Source organism: Balaenoptera acutorostrata, chromosome 15, assembly GCF_949987535.1.
Source record: "Balaenoptera acutorostrata chromosome 15, mBalAcu1.1, whole genome shotgun sequence".
NCBI classification, from domain to species: domain Eukaryota; kingdom Metazoa; phylum Chordata; class Mammalia; order Artiodactyla; family Balaenopteridae; genus Balaenoptera; species Balaenoptera acutorostrata.
Window position 1 is genome coordinate 61,931,449 of NC_080078.1, and position 16,658 is coordinate 61,948,106.

Here is a 16,658-nt window from a genome sequence, read left to right on the forward strand (position 1 = left end):
TCTCTAAAAAATACCTGCGGAAGTGATTGTCCTTACTTTGACTCTCAGGAGTGTTGTGAGGCTAGAAGGAAAACTGGAGGAAAAGGTAAGGGACTTTAACTAAAAAATCGCTCTTATACAAGCTAACGCTTTCCTTTCTTACCTGTTCCTCCCACAGGCCCTGGATTATTGTCACAGCATGGGGATTATGCACAGAGATGTAAAGCCCCATAATGTCATGATTGATCATGAGCACAGAAAGGTAAAGTGATAGATGGACAAGTCTTATTTATCAACATGATAGAGTTAACAACCCATCTTCAAGATTTTATTCCTAGCATCTGTCATAGTCCGTGGTACCTGTTAGGCACTTAATAAATATTTGATGAATGAATGAATGAACAAATCAGTGTGGAATCTACAATATGACATTAATGAACTTATCTATGAAACAGACTCACAGACACAGAGAACAAACTGTGGATGCCAAGGGGGAGGGGGCTGGGGGAAGGATGGACTGGGAGTTTCTAGAATAGATAAACAACAGGGTCCTACTCTATAGCACAGGAAACTATATTCAATATCCTGTGATAAACCCTAATGGAAAAGAATGTATATATATGTATGACTGAATCACTTTTCTTTACAGCAGAAATTAACACAACATTGTCAATCAACTAGAATAAAAATTTTTTTTAAAAAATCACAATGATTAAAACATTATTCATTCATTCATATTCCTATCAAAAAGAAAACAGATTAGTATAGTGGGTAAAACATTAGTTTTGGCAGGGAACCTGGTTTCTAGTCTTATTTATTGAAAAACTACTCTCTTGGGAAATGCCTTTCTCCTCATCTGCCTCTTTTTTTTTTTTTTTTTTTTTTTTAACCTATACAGTGGGTATACAAGTAATATTTGTCTTGCATGCCACTAGGTTATTGTGAGAATTAAGTGTGTACAGTTGTGAAATGGATGAAATATTCAGAAAATGCTGCTGCTTATTAGCAAGTATCATGAGGCCCCTGAGCTCTACAAGTACTTTTAATGAAAGCTACAGTGTTACATTTCTATTTTTTAAGGTGACCCAAGCCCACCTTTTATGCAGTGATGGCTCTCTGTTGTAGGCTTTGGGGATATAGGTGATTTGTTTATTCAGTTAGTATTCTTTTAAGCACACACTATGTAATAGGTATTGTTCTGGAGGCTGGGGATATATGTGTGAGACAAAAATAGATAAAAAAATTCTTGTCCATAGGAGCTCACATCTGGGGGAGACTGGTAGGATAGAAAGTTAAAAGTGATGTGGAAGAAAAAATAAAACAGGAATAGGGAGTGGCAGAGGGTGTTGCAGTTTTAAACAAGGTGGTAAGGAGAAGGTTTCATTAGGAAGGTGACGTTTTGGAGAACACTTGAAGGGAGTCAACCATGCAGTCTCGGGAAGAGGATATAGCAGATGCAAACCCCTGAGACAAGAATGTGCCTGGCGTGTTGGAACAGCACAAGGATAGAGCTGGGATAGAATGAACACGGAGAAGAGGGGAAGGAAAGGAGATCAGAGAGATAAATAGAACCAGATCATGCAAAACCTGGAAGATCACTGTCAGGCCTTTTCTCCGAACACACGGGATTTGCAGGATTTGAGCAGAGGGTTGGTAAGTTCTCACTTGCGTATTTAAAAGTTCACTACGTATGTATTAGAACAGCTAAAATAAAAAATAGTGACAGTTCCAAATACGGACAAGGATGCAGGGTAACTCAATCTTTCATACATTGCTGATGGGAATGTCAAGTGGCATACTCATTTTGGAAAATGTCAAACTATTGTTTTATAGTTTGTCAGTTTCTTTAAAAGCTATAAACAGGGCTTCCCTGGTGGCGCAGTGGTTGAGAATCTGCCTGCTAATGCAGGGGACACGGGTTCGAGCCCTGGCCTGGGAAGATCCCACATGCCGCGGAGCGGCTGGGCCCGTGAGCCACAACTGCTGAGCCTGCGCGTCTGGAGCCTGTGCTCCGCAACGAGAGAGGCCGCGACGGTGAGAGGCCCGCGCATCGCGATGAAGAGTGGCCCCCGCTTGCCACAACTGGAGAAAGCCCTCGCACAGAAACGAAGACCCAACACAGCCAAAATCAATCAATCAATCAATCAATCAAAACATACGCATCTGATTCAAGATCCTCATTAAAAAAAAAAAAAAAAAAAAAAGCTATAAACAATCCAGCAGTGACATTTATCCCAGAGAAACAAAGACTTAGGTCCACACAAAAACCTTCAGTGCGTAAATGATTCATCAAACTCTGGTGTATCTATACCATGTAGTATTGTTACTGATTAGTAAGAACTATTGATAATGAAACAGCTTGGATGGGTCTCATGCTGAGTGAAAAAAAGCAGTCTCAAAAAGCTAAACTGATGGTTCCATTTCTATAATACTCTCAAAATGATAGAGTTAGAAAACAGAGAGGTTACCAGGGGTTAGAAAGTGAGAGGAAGGTATAGCACAAAGGACATTTGTGGTGATGTCCTTTATCTTGTGGTGTAAGCTATATGAAGCTGCACATGTGATAAAATTGTGTAGTACTATATACACACTTATGCATGTAAAACTGCTGAAAAAGGAAGGTCTCTGAATTGTCAGTTTCCTGGTTTTGATATTGTGCTATAGTTACGTAAGATATTACCATCAGGGGACCTGGTGAAGGGTACACAGAACATCTCCAAATTCCTATGAATTTATAATCATAAAGGATCATTCTGGTTCCTGTGTGGAGAATTGAGGGTAAAAGTGAAAGGTAGACCAGTTAAGAAAAGCAGCTATTGCAGTAAATCAGAGATTGGTGATGGCATGGACCAGAGCAATGGCAGTGGATGTGATGATATGGTCAGAATACGGTAGAGCCAGCAGGATTTGTTGACAGATTAGACTTGGGGTGGAAGGGAGACAAGAGTCCAGAGTGAAAAGTTTTTGACCTGAATGACAGGATAAATGGAAGGTAACAGAGGAGGAGGAATCTGTGGGAGAAACAGGTTTCGTGGGGAATTATCAGAGGTTTAGTTTTGAGATGTCTGTTAGGTGATCACAGAGAGATGGCTGGTGATATGTGTGGGCTAGAGAGTATAGGTGGGAAAAGCAGAGATATTGTGTGTGAAGCCACAAGACCAGAAATAATCATCTGGGAATACTTATTGATAAGACAGAAAGCTCAGGGACAGCTCTGGAGCACTGATATTAAGAGGTTGAAGAGAAAGATGATAAAAAGTTGTATTTTCTTCCGTACCTTTTGTTACATTTCCCTTTGTTTACTAAAAGAAGACACTGAACCTAATTAACAGTGAATTTTTGGAGACAGTGCTGGAGCAGTCAGGCATTACTCAGACCCTACTACTTACACTTCAAATCATGGTCATGGTTTGCACACGAAGGGCAAATAAGGTTCCTTTTTTTTTTTTTTTAATTGGGGTATAGTTGCTAAGGTTGCCTCTTGTCGTTGCTACTACTGTTTCCACTTTCAGGGTACATTTTGGTAAGAGCTGTTTTGTGTGGCTTTTCTCTTACCGCATTCACTCAGTAAATATTTTTAGGTTTTCTCCTGTGTACTGGGCATTACATTGAATTCTAAAAATTAGCAAAGGTGAATAAAACAGTCCCTACCCTCAAGGACCTTACAGTCCTTTTTTTTTTTTTAAACGTTTCCTTCTTTACTCAGTTTCTTTTTTTTTTAATAAATTTATTTTATTTATTTTTGTCTGCATTGGGTCTTTGTTGTTACGCGCGGGCTTCCTCTAGTTGTGGCAAGCGGGGGCTACTCTTCATTGTGGTGTGTGGCTTCACATTGCGGTGACCTCTCGTTGCAGAGCACGGGCTCTAGGCACATGGGTTTCAGTAGCTGTGGCATGCGGGCTCAGTAGTTGTGGCTCACGGGCTCAGTAGTTGTGGCTCAAGGGCTCTAGAGTGCAGGCTCAGTAGTTGTGGCGCACGGGCTTAGTTGCTTCGTGGCATGTGGGATCTTCCCAGGCCAGGGATCGAACCCATGTCCCCTGCATTGGCAGGCAGATTCTTAACCACTGCGCCACCAGGGAAGTCCCCAGTCCATATTTTTTTAAAAGGTAGCAAACAAATATTCAGTAAAGAGCTGTAGGTTCTATTAAAGAAATTTATCTGAGGTTGGTTGGGCGGGGGCGCATATCAAAGACAATAGTTACTTCTATTTGCATAAGTAGAAAAGACTTCATTAAAGGAGCTAACTTAACTCAAAAGATGAGGTGTTCACCATAGTAGGAGTCTAGATTGAATAGTGGAGACATTCTAGTCACATGAGCAGTTTAAGAAATTTGCAAGCAGCCACATAGCACAGGGAGATCAGCTCGGTGCTTTGTGACCGCCTAGAGGGGTGGGATAGGGAGGGTGGGAGGGAGGAAGACGCAAGAGGGAAGAGATATGGGGACATATATATATGTATAACTGATTCACTTTGTTATAAAGCAGAAACTAACACACCATTGTAAAGCAATTATACTCCAATAAAGATGTTTAAAAAAATCACTAAAAAAAAAAAAAGAAATTTGCAGAAGCACAAAATGAGATTGTATTTTTCAGGAACTGTCAGTCTCACTAGAGCAAAGGAATTAGATCCTGGAGAGAACCCTGTATGTCAAGCTAAGAAGTTTTATTTTCATCCTAAATGCAATAGGTGGTCACTGAAGGGGTTTCAATAGAGAGTGACATGGCTGTTATTTTTTAAAAGATTACTCTAGGGAATTCCCTGGTGGTCCAGTGGTTAGGATCCTGCGCTCTCGCTGCCGAGGGCCCGGGTTTAATCCCTGGTCAGGGAACTAAAATCCCACAAGCTGCACAGCGCAGCCAAAAAAAAAAGTACTCTAATGGCAGTGTGAGGGGTAACTTAAAAGATAAAGTCACTCATTATTTATTATCTTTTTCTTTCAGCTACGGCTAATAGACTGGGGTTTGGCTGAGTTTTACCATCCTGGCCAAGAATATAACGTCCGAGTTGCTTCCCGATATTTCAAAGGTCCTGAGCTACTTGTAGACTATCAGGTGAGAAGAGGAGGGCAGATAAAATTTTGGTCCTGTGTTTATTTCGCACATAATTTGCAAAAAATGTCATTTTGCACTTTTGAGTAGGCCATTTATGCACATCCATGGCTATCCCTTTTATATGAATGTAAAATATGAATCACTTTAATTCATCTGCCACAACTTATGTTTGTATTGTCATAATGTCAGTAGAATATGAATAGATCTGCGTTTGATCCTAACTGAAGAGAAAGACACTTTTTCTAATCAAATTACACAGCTAGTTTGAGAATTGTAAGCTAGATTTAACCAACCTTAAAAGTAAACTGAAAAAAAATGTTCTCCTTAAATTATACCTAGATATAAAGACTTTCCCTCTACCAAAAAAGAAAAGAAAGCACTGTTCTCAAGGAAACAAAATCCTTGGGAATACCTTTCCTGCCCCAGTCCTCCCAGGTGTTATTATCAGATACCTTAAAAAGTTCAGACTCTGTCCTAGAAATTCCTTTTCTGGGGTCTTGAGGATATAACCCTGAGTTCAAAAAACATTTTATACATAAAAATATTCTTTACAACATTATTTATAATGGTGAAAAACAGAACACTATCCTGTTGTAGGGGAAGTTAAAGATTAAATTCTGAAGCATTCGTGCAATAAAAAAATGATACACATTAAAAGGTTTCCATAGGCTGACAATTGGGGTGTTCTTATGTAAGTGAAGAAAGTAATTCAAAATAGTATGTACAGATTTAAAATGAGAGGGTGGGGGAGCAAGGGTGGGAATGCATAGAAGAAAAACATGTTTTTGGTATTTGGACTTCAAGTCAGTGGAGTGGTTTGTTTTTAATAAGCTTTTCTAAAAAAATTTGAAGTGACAGGATTCATTCTTGTCATTTCATGTGTGATGACGACATTTTCTTTAATGCAGATGTATGATTATAGTTTGGATATGTGGAGCTTGGGTTGTATGCTGGCAAGTATGATCTTCCGGAAGGAGCCATTTTTCCATGGACATGACAATTATGATCAGGTGATATATGTTGTTCCTATTAGGAAATTTACTGGTCTTACCTAGTGACGGCCAGATCTGCTTACCCATTAGAAACTGCAGTGGATCTTGCTAAAATACAGATGCCTGGCCCCCCCACCTGAGAGCTATTAAATTAATAAGTTAGAATCTGAGAGTGGGACCCTAGAATAATTTTTAGTTAATGGCTTGTCAGCCAACCTGACATTGATCCTCAGATTAGTGTCTTGGGAACTATTGGTTTAGCTTTTTGAAATTAGAGTTTTTCCTTTGCAGTGCTTGTTTAATTGTGAGATATACTTGTATATACATGTTTTAGGAAATATTTTACAATTCAAAGAATAATAGTTTAAAATATAGGATATTACCTTAGACTCTCCTAATGTGAACTTTCATTAGGGTTAGGAATGTTTTCTCCAACATGTTGGTTTATATGTGGTATTTCTGTGATCCTTTTGTCTCGTCATACGGATTGAGTTGATGTATGTCAGTAGAAATACAGATGGTACTTCTTATACTAGCTGCACTTCCCCTTGTAGATCAAGGGGCCATTTCATTCAAGGGAACTTGGAATGATTCTAGGGCCTTGTGGAAGGTACTGTTGCCTTGTTTGAGCACAATGACTTTTTTTTTTTTAATTAAACTTTATTTTGAGATAATGTAAACTCATGTGAAGTTGTAATGATTAATACAGAGAAATATGGTGTGCCTTTTATCCAGTTTCCCCCAATATAACTTCTTGCGAAACTATGTACAGTATCACAACCAGGATGTTGATATCAATACAACCAAGATACAGAAGATCTCTGTCACCTCAAGGATCCTTCATTTGCCCTTTTATAGTTGCACCAACTTCCCCTCCCCCTCTTTCATGCTTCTCTGTTGTAATCTCCATTTCTACAATTTTATCATTTCAAGAATGTTATATACATATGATGACCATTTTTCATATGAGTCGAAGAATACCATGTGAATTCAGTTAAAATCAGCAACTCTTTATCAGGTGCCATGCAGAATCGAGGAATATAGACAAAAAGAAAGAATAGCCCCTCATCTCAAAAGTTCTTCTTAGTCTATCTAGTAAGGGAACCAAACATATAAGAAAGTAAGTTACAGTAGTAAATGTCAGAGTAGAAGTGTAGACAAGATACAAAAGACAGTTGTAATGGGAATGAGTGGTCTGAGTATATGGGGTTGGGGGGGAGCTTCCCAAAGGAAGTGACATCTTCAGCTGGGTTGTAAGGGGGGAAAAATAAGACATCACCAGAAGGAAGGAAGCAGGTTATAAAGTGGTTTGCTTTTTCTGTTTGATACATTCACATCAGTAATAATTTAGGGAACGTTATGTGGAAATCCATTCATGTTGTGCAAAAAAATTTGAAGTAAATTGGGTGTAACATTCATACCTGTAGCCATGATGATCCCGTTCTGTTAATTCAGTCCTGGTTAATTGTTGATTTAATCGTGTAATATGCTTTTGGTGTGGGTTTTGTCTTCTTCAATCCTAGTTGGTGAGGATAGCCAAGGTTCTGGGGACAGAAGATTTATATGACTATATTGACAAATACAACATTGAATTAGATCCACGTTTTAACGATATCTTAGGCAGGTAAGTCACAAAATAAAATCTATGCATCTGTGCCTTAAGCAGTTTGGGTGTAAACTGGTACTTTGGATCCCCAGAATAGTTATGTTCTCTTTGCCAAGACTGCTGAGGTATCTCTGGTCCACTGCTACAGAATGCTGCATAGGCAGGCCTGTGATAAAAGCACTGGATTGAATGGCCATTTCCCCAGATTCACTTAAACAGGATTCTGAGTGTGGAGGTTGTAGTCAGAAGATTCCTGACTATGTAGAGTCTAGTAGAAGGGTTACAGTTGAGTCAGAAATCAAAATCTCCTGATTCAGCTTGCTTTTCTAAAAGACAGAATTGTCTCTAAGAGAAAAAAATAGTCACAGAATAAGTACATGCTTCAAGACTGATGTGCAGACAACAGACTCTAAAAATAGTGACTAGACACAATACTAACTCATTCACCACTTAACAGGAAGAGGTGGACTTTCTTGATACAAAGGCTTTTGCTGGCCAAGTGGCAGAGATGCCAGGAAAGGGAGTGTGGGGGATGGGGAGGGAAGCCTCCTTAGCCCAGCCACCTGACCCTCCTAGCTGTGCAGGAGCATTCAGTCCTGTAAAGTAACCTGAATTATGTTTCAAAAAATTGTGGGGACCCAGATTTCTCTTTTCTGCAACACTGCTATTTCCAGTCTCTCCAATTAGCTTTGTTGTCTCTGCAGCGGCAGAGCGGTGTAAGACTAGTCTCTTGAGTTTTTATTTCTCTTGTGGTTGGCTGGAATCCTAGCCACTAAGGAAAATGTAGGAGTGAAATGTTGGGCTTCTCTGCCTCTTGGTCCATTTCTCATTCCCCCTTTTGGCTCTGCAGACATTCCCGTAAGCGATGGGAACGCTTTGTCCACAGTGAAAACCAGCACCTTGTCAGCCCTGAGGCCTTGGATTTCCTGGACAAGCTGCTGCGGTACGACCACCAGTCACGGCTCACCGCAAGAGAGGCCATGGAGCACCCCTATTTCTGTGAGTCCAGCTGTTCAGCCCACAGAGCCTGTGCAGGCCTGCCCAGTAGATTGTACCAGGCAGGGGAGAATATATGCTGTGAAGAAAGCTCTGGGCCCAGAGCCCTACAGAACAGAATTGGAATTCCAACCTCCTGTACTTAGCTTGCTGCAAAGTTACTTCACCCACAATGAGCCTTGGTTTCTTCAGTGGGGACCATGATTGTTGAGAGGATTCTTACCTAACAGAGTACCTGACTCATGACCACTCCTAAATAAATTGCTTCTCTTACTGTGTGGGTGACTCTTCTCAGTGGCTAGTCTGGAGTGGTTGGATTAGAACATACAGCCCTATATCTGTCCTGTCTCTTGTTAATCATTTGTTGGAGAGAGCCAAAAAGCCTTGAAAACCTTATTGTATGAACACCTTGACCTAGGTTTGTGAGTATAGCTAACTGCTGTCATGAGTGAAAATGCACTTAGCTGCACCCCATTCTCACTGTGTTGGGTTGTTCCTTGGGGAGTGGTGGGATGGTATTTTAGTGAATCAATTACACTCTTGCTCAGTCTCCTGTACCTGAAGCAGACTGAAAGGCTGATGGAGATGTAGAGTGAAGTCTGTGGTCATAGCACTAATTTGCACAAGCCTGTAGTTTTGGCCTATTTGGCACCAAGCTGTGAACTGCAGTAAAACCAATTCACTCTGATAATATATTTCTGTCTGGGTAAGGGTAGATTGTATTATGTCATTAAACTCTAACAGGATTGGTTTTGTTTTAAATTAGCTCTACTATGGATAATTACCTCCTTTTCCTACTATTTAGTTTAGTAGTTGGCCTTTACCACAGTTTGACAGGAAGGATAGTTCTATTTTGTATTACTTGTTCAATTCATAGTGAAGGCAGTTGACACCTTAATTCTATTACTAAGGGAATAATATGGAATATAAATAAAATGTAAAGAATGAGGATGACTGCTTTAAGGCCCCAGACCATTAGTTTAATCCTTCAAGCATAACAGAATCTAACCTTTTTGTCTCTTTTCTAGACACTGTTGTGAAGGACCAGGCTCGAATGGGCTCATCTAGCATGCCAGGGGGCAGTACGCCTGTCAGCAGCGCCAGTATGATGTCAGGTCAGTTCATTGGTAAATTTATTTTTTTAAAAAAAGATAGAAGTCAGTTATCATTCTTAATTTTGCTCCCTCTTTGTGACCTGATTTCTGTGGCCTTCCCTCTTCTCTATAATGATTACCTTATTGACATACTGACCTGTATGGCTCTCCCCACCAGGTTTCAGAATGCTTTTGAAACCTGGTATACCTTAATGGCCCTGCCTTGAGTAAGAGTATCAACAGTCTCTTCTAGGCCAGAATCACAGAAATTATTTGGGACTTGAAAGTCTCAACAAGCCACGAAGAGTAAAGAGATCTTTTCATCTCACAGGTTAGAGTGACAGTAGGTGATGCTGTCCTCAGAAACAAGATTAAGAAAATGAGGGAGAGTAGAGATGGGGTTTGTACATGGGTATATATGCGTATAAGAATGGTTCTCGGGCTTCCCTGGTGGTGCAGTGGCTAAGAATCTGCCTGCCAATGCAGAGGACATGGGTTCGAGCCCTGGTCCAGGAAGATCCCACATGCTGCAGAGCAACTAAGCCCGTGTGCCACAACTACTGAGCCTGCAGTCTAGAGCCCGCGAACCACAACTACTGAAGCCTGTGCGCCTAGAGCCCGTGCTCCGCAACAAGAGAAGCCACTGCAATGAGAAGCCTGCGCACCGTAACGAAGAGTAGCCCCCGCTTGCTGCAACTAGAGAAAAGCCTGCGCGCAGCAACAAAGACCCAACACAGCCAAAAATAAAATAAATAAAATTAATTAATTAAAAAAAGAATGGTTCTCTGAGTTTTTCCAGAGCAACTACAGTGTGCCTAGTAAATTATAATGGTTTATATGAAATTATCTTTAATGTTGTTGAGTCATTATGATTTAGAGTGAGTTTTTACCCAGAAGAAACCACAATTACCCAAAAGAAACCATAGGCCTGTCCCCTAAGAATTATATATGTAGGCAGCATCCACATGGATATACTCGTCATCATGAGGGCACTTACTCAGACACCCTCAAAGAATTGCTGTTGTCTGAATTCTTTTTTTAAAGAACTAGCTGCCTTCTAGAGTTTATCCTCTGGGTATCATGCCAACGTGCAAAATGATATATGTCCAGGGTTACTCATTCTAGCCTTATCTGTAATCAAAGAACATTAAAAACAGCTCCGTGTAGAGTAGGGAACTGATAAAATGAATTACAGGGCATCCATTCAGTGGAATGCTATATGGCTAGAAAAAAGAATGAGTGTTTCGTGTTCTTGTCTAGTTTCAACTCCAAAGTAGTAATGTTAAATGAAGAAAGCAAGATGCAGGACCATGTCCAAGACCAGGAATGGGCAAGAATATATAATCACATTCTTATATGTGATTCTTATATGCATATTTTTATAAAATTATATTTAAGTATATGCATAAAATATTTCTGGAAGGATACACCCCAAAAGTGGTGCTGTAAGTTGGCCAAGTGACAGGGCAAGGCAGAATTCTCACTGTATACTCTTTTCAGCTATTTTTGAGTCATGTAACTATATTAGCTATTCAGAAAATATATAACATTTTGAAAATGTGAAGAACTAGCTGATTGAGGGCAGTCTAACAGGTAGTCTGATCATGGGTGGAAGAAACTAAATGGACGTAAATCCTAAAACACTATTTTAGCTTACAGATGAGAAATGATCCTTTCTGCACTGAAAATGCTGGCTAACTAGGGAATGTGGTCATGAGCATGAGCTTTGACTCCAGCCTTCTACTGCTCAGTTCATAGTGACTAGCCACATGTGACTATTTAAAGTAACTGAAATCAAATAAAATTTTAAAATCAGTTGCTTAGCTACACTAGCCACATTGCAAGTGCTCACTAGTCACATATGGCTAGTGGCCATCACGTTAGTACAGATTACAGAGCATAAAGTTTGGTTGGACATGCTGCGCTAGACAGGCTTGGGTTGGAATCCAAGCATAGATGCCACTTGCTAGCCATGCACCTTGGACAAACTGCGTAAACTCTCCAAACTTAGATTTCTTTACCTGTCTACTAAATTTATTGGAGCTTGTCATTTTCATTTGTGAAGATTTAATTTAAAATTAGATTTACTTTGTAAAAATCTAAGGAGAGGCCTTTAATAAAATGAGAATTTGTGTCACTTTTGCGATAGGTGCTCTGAAAAACTGGTGACTAAGATTTCCATGGTTAGTGTCTCTAGCTCACTGTCAGCTGTTGTCTTTCAGGGATTTCTTCAGTGCCAACCCCTTCACCCCTTGGACCTCTGGCAGGCTCACCAGTGATTGCTGCTGCCAACCCCCTCGGGATGCCTGTTCCAGCTGCCGCTGGCGCTCAGCAGTAATGGCCCCTTCTGTCTCCTGATGCCTGAGCAGAGGTTGGGGAGTCCACTTACTCCCTTGATGCAGCTTGCGCCTGGCGGGGAGGGGTGAAATACTTCAGAAGCACCGTGTCTGAACCGTTGCTTGTGGATTTATAGTAGTTCAGTCATAAAAAAAAAATTATAATAGGCTGATATTCTTTTTTTTCTTTTTTTTTTTCTCTTTTTTTTTAACTCGAACTTTTCATAACTCAGGGGATTCCCTGAAAAATTATCTGCAGGTGGAATATTTCACGGACAAATTTTTTTCTCCCCTTCCAAATTCAGTTCCTCATCACTAAAGAACAAAGATAAACCAGCCTCAATTCTGGCTGCTGCGTTTGGGTGGAGATTTCTTCCCATGCCCACCATTGCTCCCCTACCATCCCACACTTTGAGGGGTTTGTATTTCATGCTCTCCTCCAGAGATTACAAAAATGTAGCTTCTTGAAGGGAGGTGGGAAGGAAGGAGGAAGGAAGGACCCAACCTATAAGAGCAGTGTACTGCTAGTCACTTATATCACTTTACTCCAAAAGTGCTTCAGTGGGGTTATACTGGTGAATCTAGTGGAAATATGTCTTAGTTACAGTGAGATGCTGAAAATCTACCCAAAGTGCAGACAGGTCCTGAAAACGTCTGTTCAGTATGAATCATGTCTTATTGACCTAACCTAAATCCAGCTCACTTATAATTTAGTTTCAGTTCAGTTTAAAACTTTAATACCGTCCCTCCCAGGCTCCTTACCTTGGTCCTCTTCCCCATTCATCTCCCAACATGCTCTATAGCTGGTAGGAGGGGGAAGGCAAAATCTATTTCAGTTTTCTTTGACTTGGCCCTTTTGAATTCAGTTAGTTACTGGGTATAATTATTGCTTTTTACAAAAGAAAAAAACATTGTCTATGTTGGTTTCATGCTAGTAACTCTTGAAGAGCTAATGAGAGATGTGGCCACTGCATTTTATTTTAAGCTTTCTACCTTCTTTTCCTCCTACCTTCCCCTTCCCTCACATGCCATCCGTTGAGAAGACCTGCCCCTCAGTCTTGTAAATGTACCTGAGAGGTAGGAGCAGAGCCACTATCTCCAGTGAAACTGAAATGGTAGACCTGTAATTGTGGGAAAACTAAACTCTCTTGTTACAGCCCTGCCACCCCTTGCTGTGTGTATATATATAATACTTTGTCCTTCATATGTGAAAGATCCAGTGTTGGAATTCTTTGGTGTAAATAAACGTTTGGTTTTATTTATCAAGGTTAGATTTAAGTTCCCTGTGTAAAGGTCTCGCTGGGTGGGTGGCTCACGTTCACATCTGAGGGGCCTGCAGCCCTGTACCGTGGAGGCTTCCCAAGGCCCCCATTTTTATACAATCCTCGTTCAACCCATGGTACCGGGCAGGCAGAGAGGCCTTAAAAAAGCTCCACAAGCCAAAGCGTCTCTGGGGATTAAGGATCCTTTGCCATAAATTCATTTTGTGTCTCAGCAGTGCAGGGATTGGGGATGGGAAAAGTCGCCAGTTTTTGTGTGTTTGTGTGTAAAGTGGATTTTCCACTGTAATCCAGCCACCTAAGTTTATCAGGTGCTTCACTGAGGAAGCCTAGTTTTTTAAGCACAATAGCAAAACCATCAGCTCTGTATTTTCTCCTGTTGCTTCATTACCGTAGCTGCTTGTGGGGACTAGGAAAAATTCTTCCAACATATTTTAAGGCCTGAAGTCTTAGTTCCCCATTCTCCTACCTTTATAGATTCACAAGTCTTTCTCACCTGGGCGTCATAGATAAACATAATTGTTTGAGGAGTTGAATTTAATGAACTTATCTAACTTTGTAACCCATCTTAGCTCTAGTAACTTTATCAAAGGTGGTGGCTTTAGTGAATATAATGGTAAACTTGAGAGGAAGCTAAAGCCTCCTTTTATAATGCTTCTCAACCATAGGGAAAACATTCTGACTATGTGGCAGGGTGATCTTCTTCTTCGTGGCCACTTACAGTGGATATTTATTGTTCTCGACCCTTTTATGCCCTAGAATGCTGTGGGGGTTACCATGTTGAATTTGTGCAGAACCTCAAAGCACCAGATGTGCCAGAGATGCAGTTTGAGATTATGTTTGCACTGGATTGTGATTTGAACACTTACGACTGATGAATTATTTCTTTTGAGGTGGGGAGGAGGGTTGTAAATCAAGACTTCACATCCCACCCTTGTAGCTCAGAGAACCTAGGTGTAGCTGAGGCTGATGTGGGGAGCTGCAACAGCTGGACCTCCTAACATGCATCAGACCTTGCAAGAAACGTAAGGTGAATGCAGAGGACTCTGAGAGCTTTTTAAAAGAAATAGAAGTATTTAAAATGCTACTTAAGGAGTCACTGCAGAAGCATGAAAAAAAAAAAAAAAAAAGACCCAATTGGGTGGGTGGGTGGGGGGCAAGGGTTTACAGAGTAACAACTTCTGTGTTGTTGTAAATTACCTCATCTGTATACCTTGTATTGGGACACTTCATTTCTCAGCACTACCTGTGTCTGCATTGATCAGATGGCAGGAAATGGAAAACCAATCTAAGACAGTTGTGTTGGCAATTACTCTGAAAGGTTCTTTAAGTATTTTTTTAACTTTGTTTGAAGTGCTCCCTCCCCCCTTTTAAGTTTGAAGTCATAAGTTCCCCCTCCCCACCTTGATGATTTATTGGTTGTAATTGTATTGTATTTGGTATAACTAAAACATAACTGTGCTGGGAAGAAGTTGTGCCATGAAGGTCTTTAATTTTTTTTAAATAAAAACATTTAAACAAACGAAATGTCCCTGCAGCCTGAGCAATATGCTTCTCCAACCGACACCGTGTGTGTGATAGATGGCTTAGTTCTCAAGTGCTTTGAATTTAATACTGGGCTGATGGAGATGTGAAATGGGATGAATTAGGGTTGGTTGAGGAGCACTGAAGTGTAGGAGTTTTTGACATTGAGATACAGTGAAGAGAACATGATGTTGTTGCTAAACAGGACTGGTTTCATTCCTGCCCTCGTCACATACTTGGCTACTTGGCAAGTTACTTCTGGATCTGTTTCATCATCTGTAAAATGGAGCCACTGCTTCTTTGGGATTAAATGAGAGTAAATGTCAAGTGTCTGGCACCTGTTATGCCCTTGTTCAACCTAATACCCCTGGCCCCTGGTATGGGGGATTAGTCCTTGGCCCTGACTTTGCAAGTAATTCACAGTATGATCTCTCCTCTGGCTCTCTTGGGACCAGTGTGTGTTCAATCAGGGGAGACTGGATGAGATGTCTTCTGAGTTCCTTTTCAGCTCTGACACCGATTTTAGAAAGTTTGAGTTGGTGCGTAAATACAGAGGTCCATGGAGACAGTTGGTTTGTTAGCAGAAAAGACCAGTGCTCAGTGAATGGCAGTAAGCCCTGTGGAAAGTCAGCCTTGGAGAGACCTCCAGTGCAGGAGGCAACGTGCAGTCTTGGTGCCTGGAATGAAGGTATGCTGGTGAGCAAATGGGAACATATTTGGCAGCTTTAATAGAAACTACCAAAAGGGCTGGTAAAAGAGGTGAAACAGAGTTTACATGCTTATTAATGTCAAATGAGTGAATTCTACAACAGTATATACTTGAATTTTCATTTATTCTTTCTCATTTAACCACAGTTGAAAAGTTGAAATCAGGAAATGCTGTTATCCCAAATTCCTAGTTTCCTTTAAATGTTCAGTGCATCCATATGTTAATAATATTGGGAGTTGAGAAGTGTGGTTTAGATAAAAGGAACCATTGTGTAATATCTTATATCTGAAATGCCTAACTTACATGAACATTAATTTCTCACATTTACTCTTATTTTATCCATGAGACAGATAGGAAGATTAAATTGTTAGAGTGGGCCTGTTAGAGGCAGAGGAATATATTTTGTAAAATTAGATCTTCAGGGTGTGGCTAATTACTGTAGTCCTAAAGTAGTAGAGAAAATTGTGGATTGGTTGACAGATTTTGAAATTTTTATTTCCTCTCAGTCTTTAAATTTCATCTTGTTTCACCTGTTGTCAAGTGTGGTTACAATTAGAACTGACCTTTTGAGTATCTCTTGAAAAAATCTAGTTTTGTCACCACTCCCACCAGCAGATTTCTCTCCTGAGATTAGAATTGGGTTTGAGTAGTTGTTTAATCTTAACAGTCCTTGCCTGTGCTTCCCTGCTGGTCATTTCCTCCTCCCTTGTGCTGATTGATGCTCCATCCTATGTAAAAGTCACCTCTCTCTGCTTCCCCCACTGCTGTCACTACCCCTGCGCCCTTTTTCCTTGTAACACCTGACCTTATGTTATTTTTGTCTCTCTCCCCACCTGCATGTAAAGTCCCTGATGACCTTGTATGTCTTAGTAATCTGTGCATCCTCATAAAAACCTTTTTTTTTTTTAAGTGTGTTAATATCCTTCAGAATTGAAGAGGATCAAATGGAGTAGCACAAGGAAAATGCTTAGCACCATTCCAGGCTCATAATAGATGCTCAATAAATAGTAATTCCATCCTCCACTCCCAGTTCCACCTTCCCCCTCCTCCACACACAATAAGTTAATGGGAGTATTGTTGAATAAAG

The 16,658-nt window shown here is 40.4% G+C and overlaps 1 protein-coding gene across 2 annotated transcripts in view; it reads left to right on the forward strand.

The window, feature by feature from the left end:
- The window catches only part of CSNK2A1 (casein kinase 2 alpha 1), a 54,350-nt gene extending 41,026 nt beyond the window's left edge, over positions 1 to 13,324 (forward strand). The window contains exons 7-13 of one of the 2 annotated variants that reach the window (XM_057529034.1): positions 158 to 241; positions 4,924 to 5,034; positions 5,943 to 6,044; positions 7,550 to 7,650; positions 8,483 to 8,631; positions 9,657 to 9,743; positions 11,945 to 13,324. In XM_057529034.1, coding sequence (XP_057385017.1) covers positions 158 to 241; positions 4,924 to 5,034; positions 5,943 to 6,044; positions 7,550 to 7,650; positions 8,483 to 8,631; positions 9,657 to 9,743; positions 11,945 to 12,060 — 750 coding nt within the window. In that variant the 3' untranslated portion in view covers positions 12,061 to 13,324. Of the gene's footprint in view, positions 1 to 157; positions 242 to 4,923; positions 5,035 to 5,942; positions 6,045 to 7,549; positions 7,651 to 8,482; positions 8,632 to 9,656; positions 9,744 to 10,208; positions 10,476 to 11,944 lie in introns of those variants that run through there. The other variant, XM_057529035.1, reaches the window with a different exon arrangement.
- The last annotated feature ends 3,334 nt before the right edge of the window (positions 13,325 to 16,658 follow it).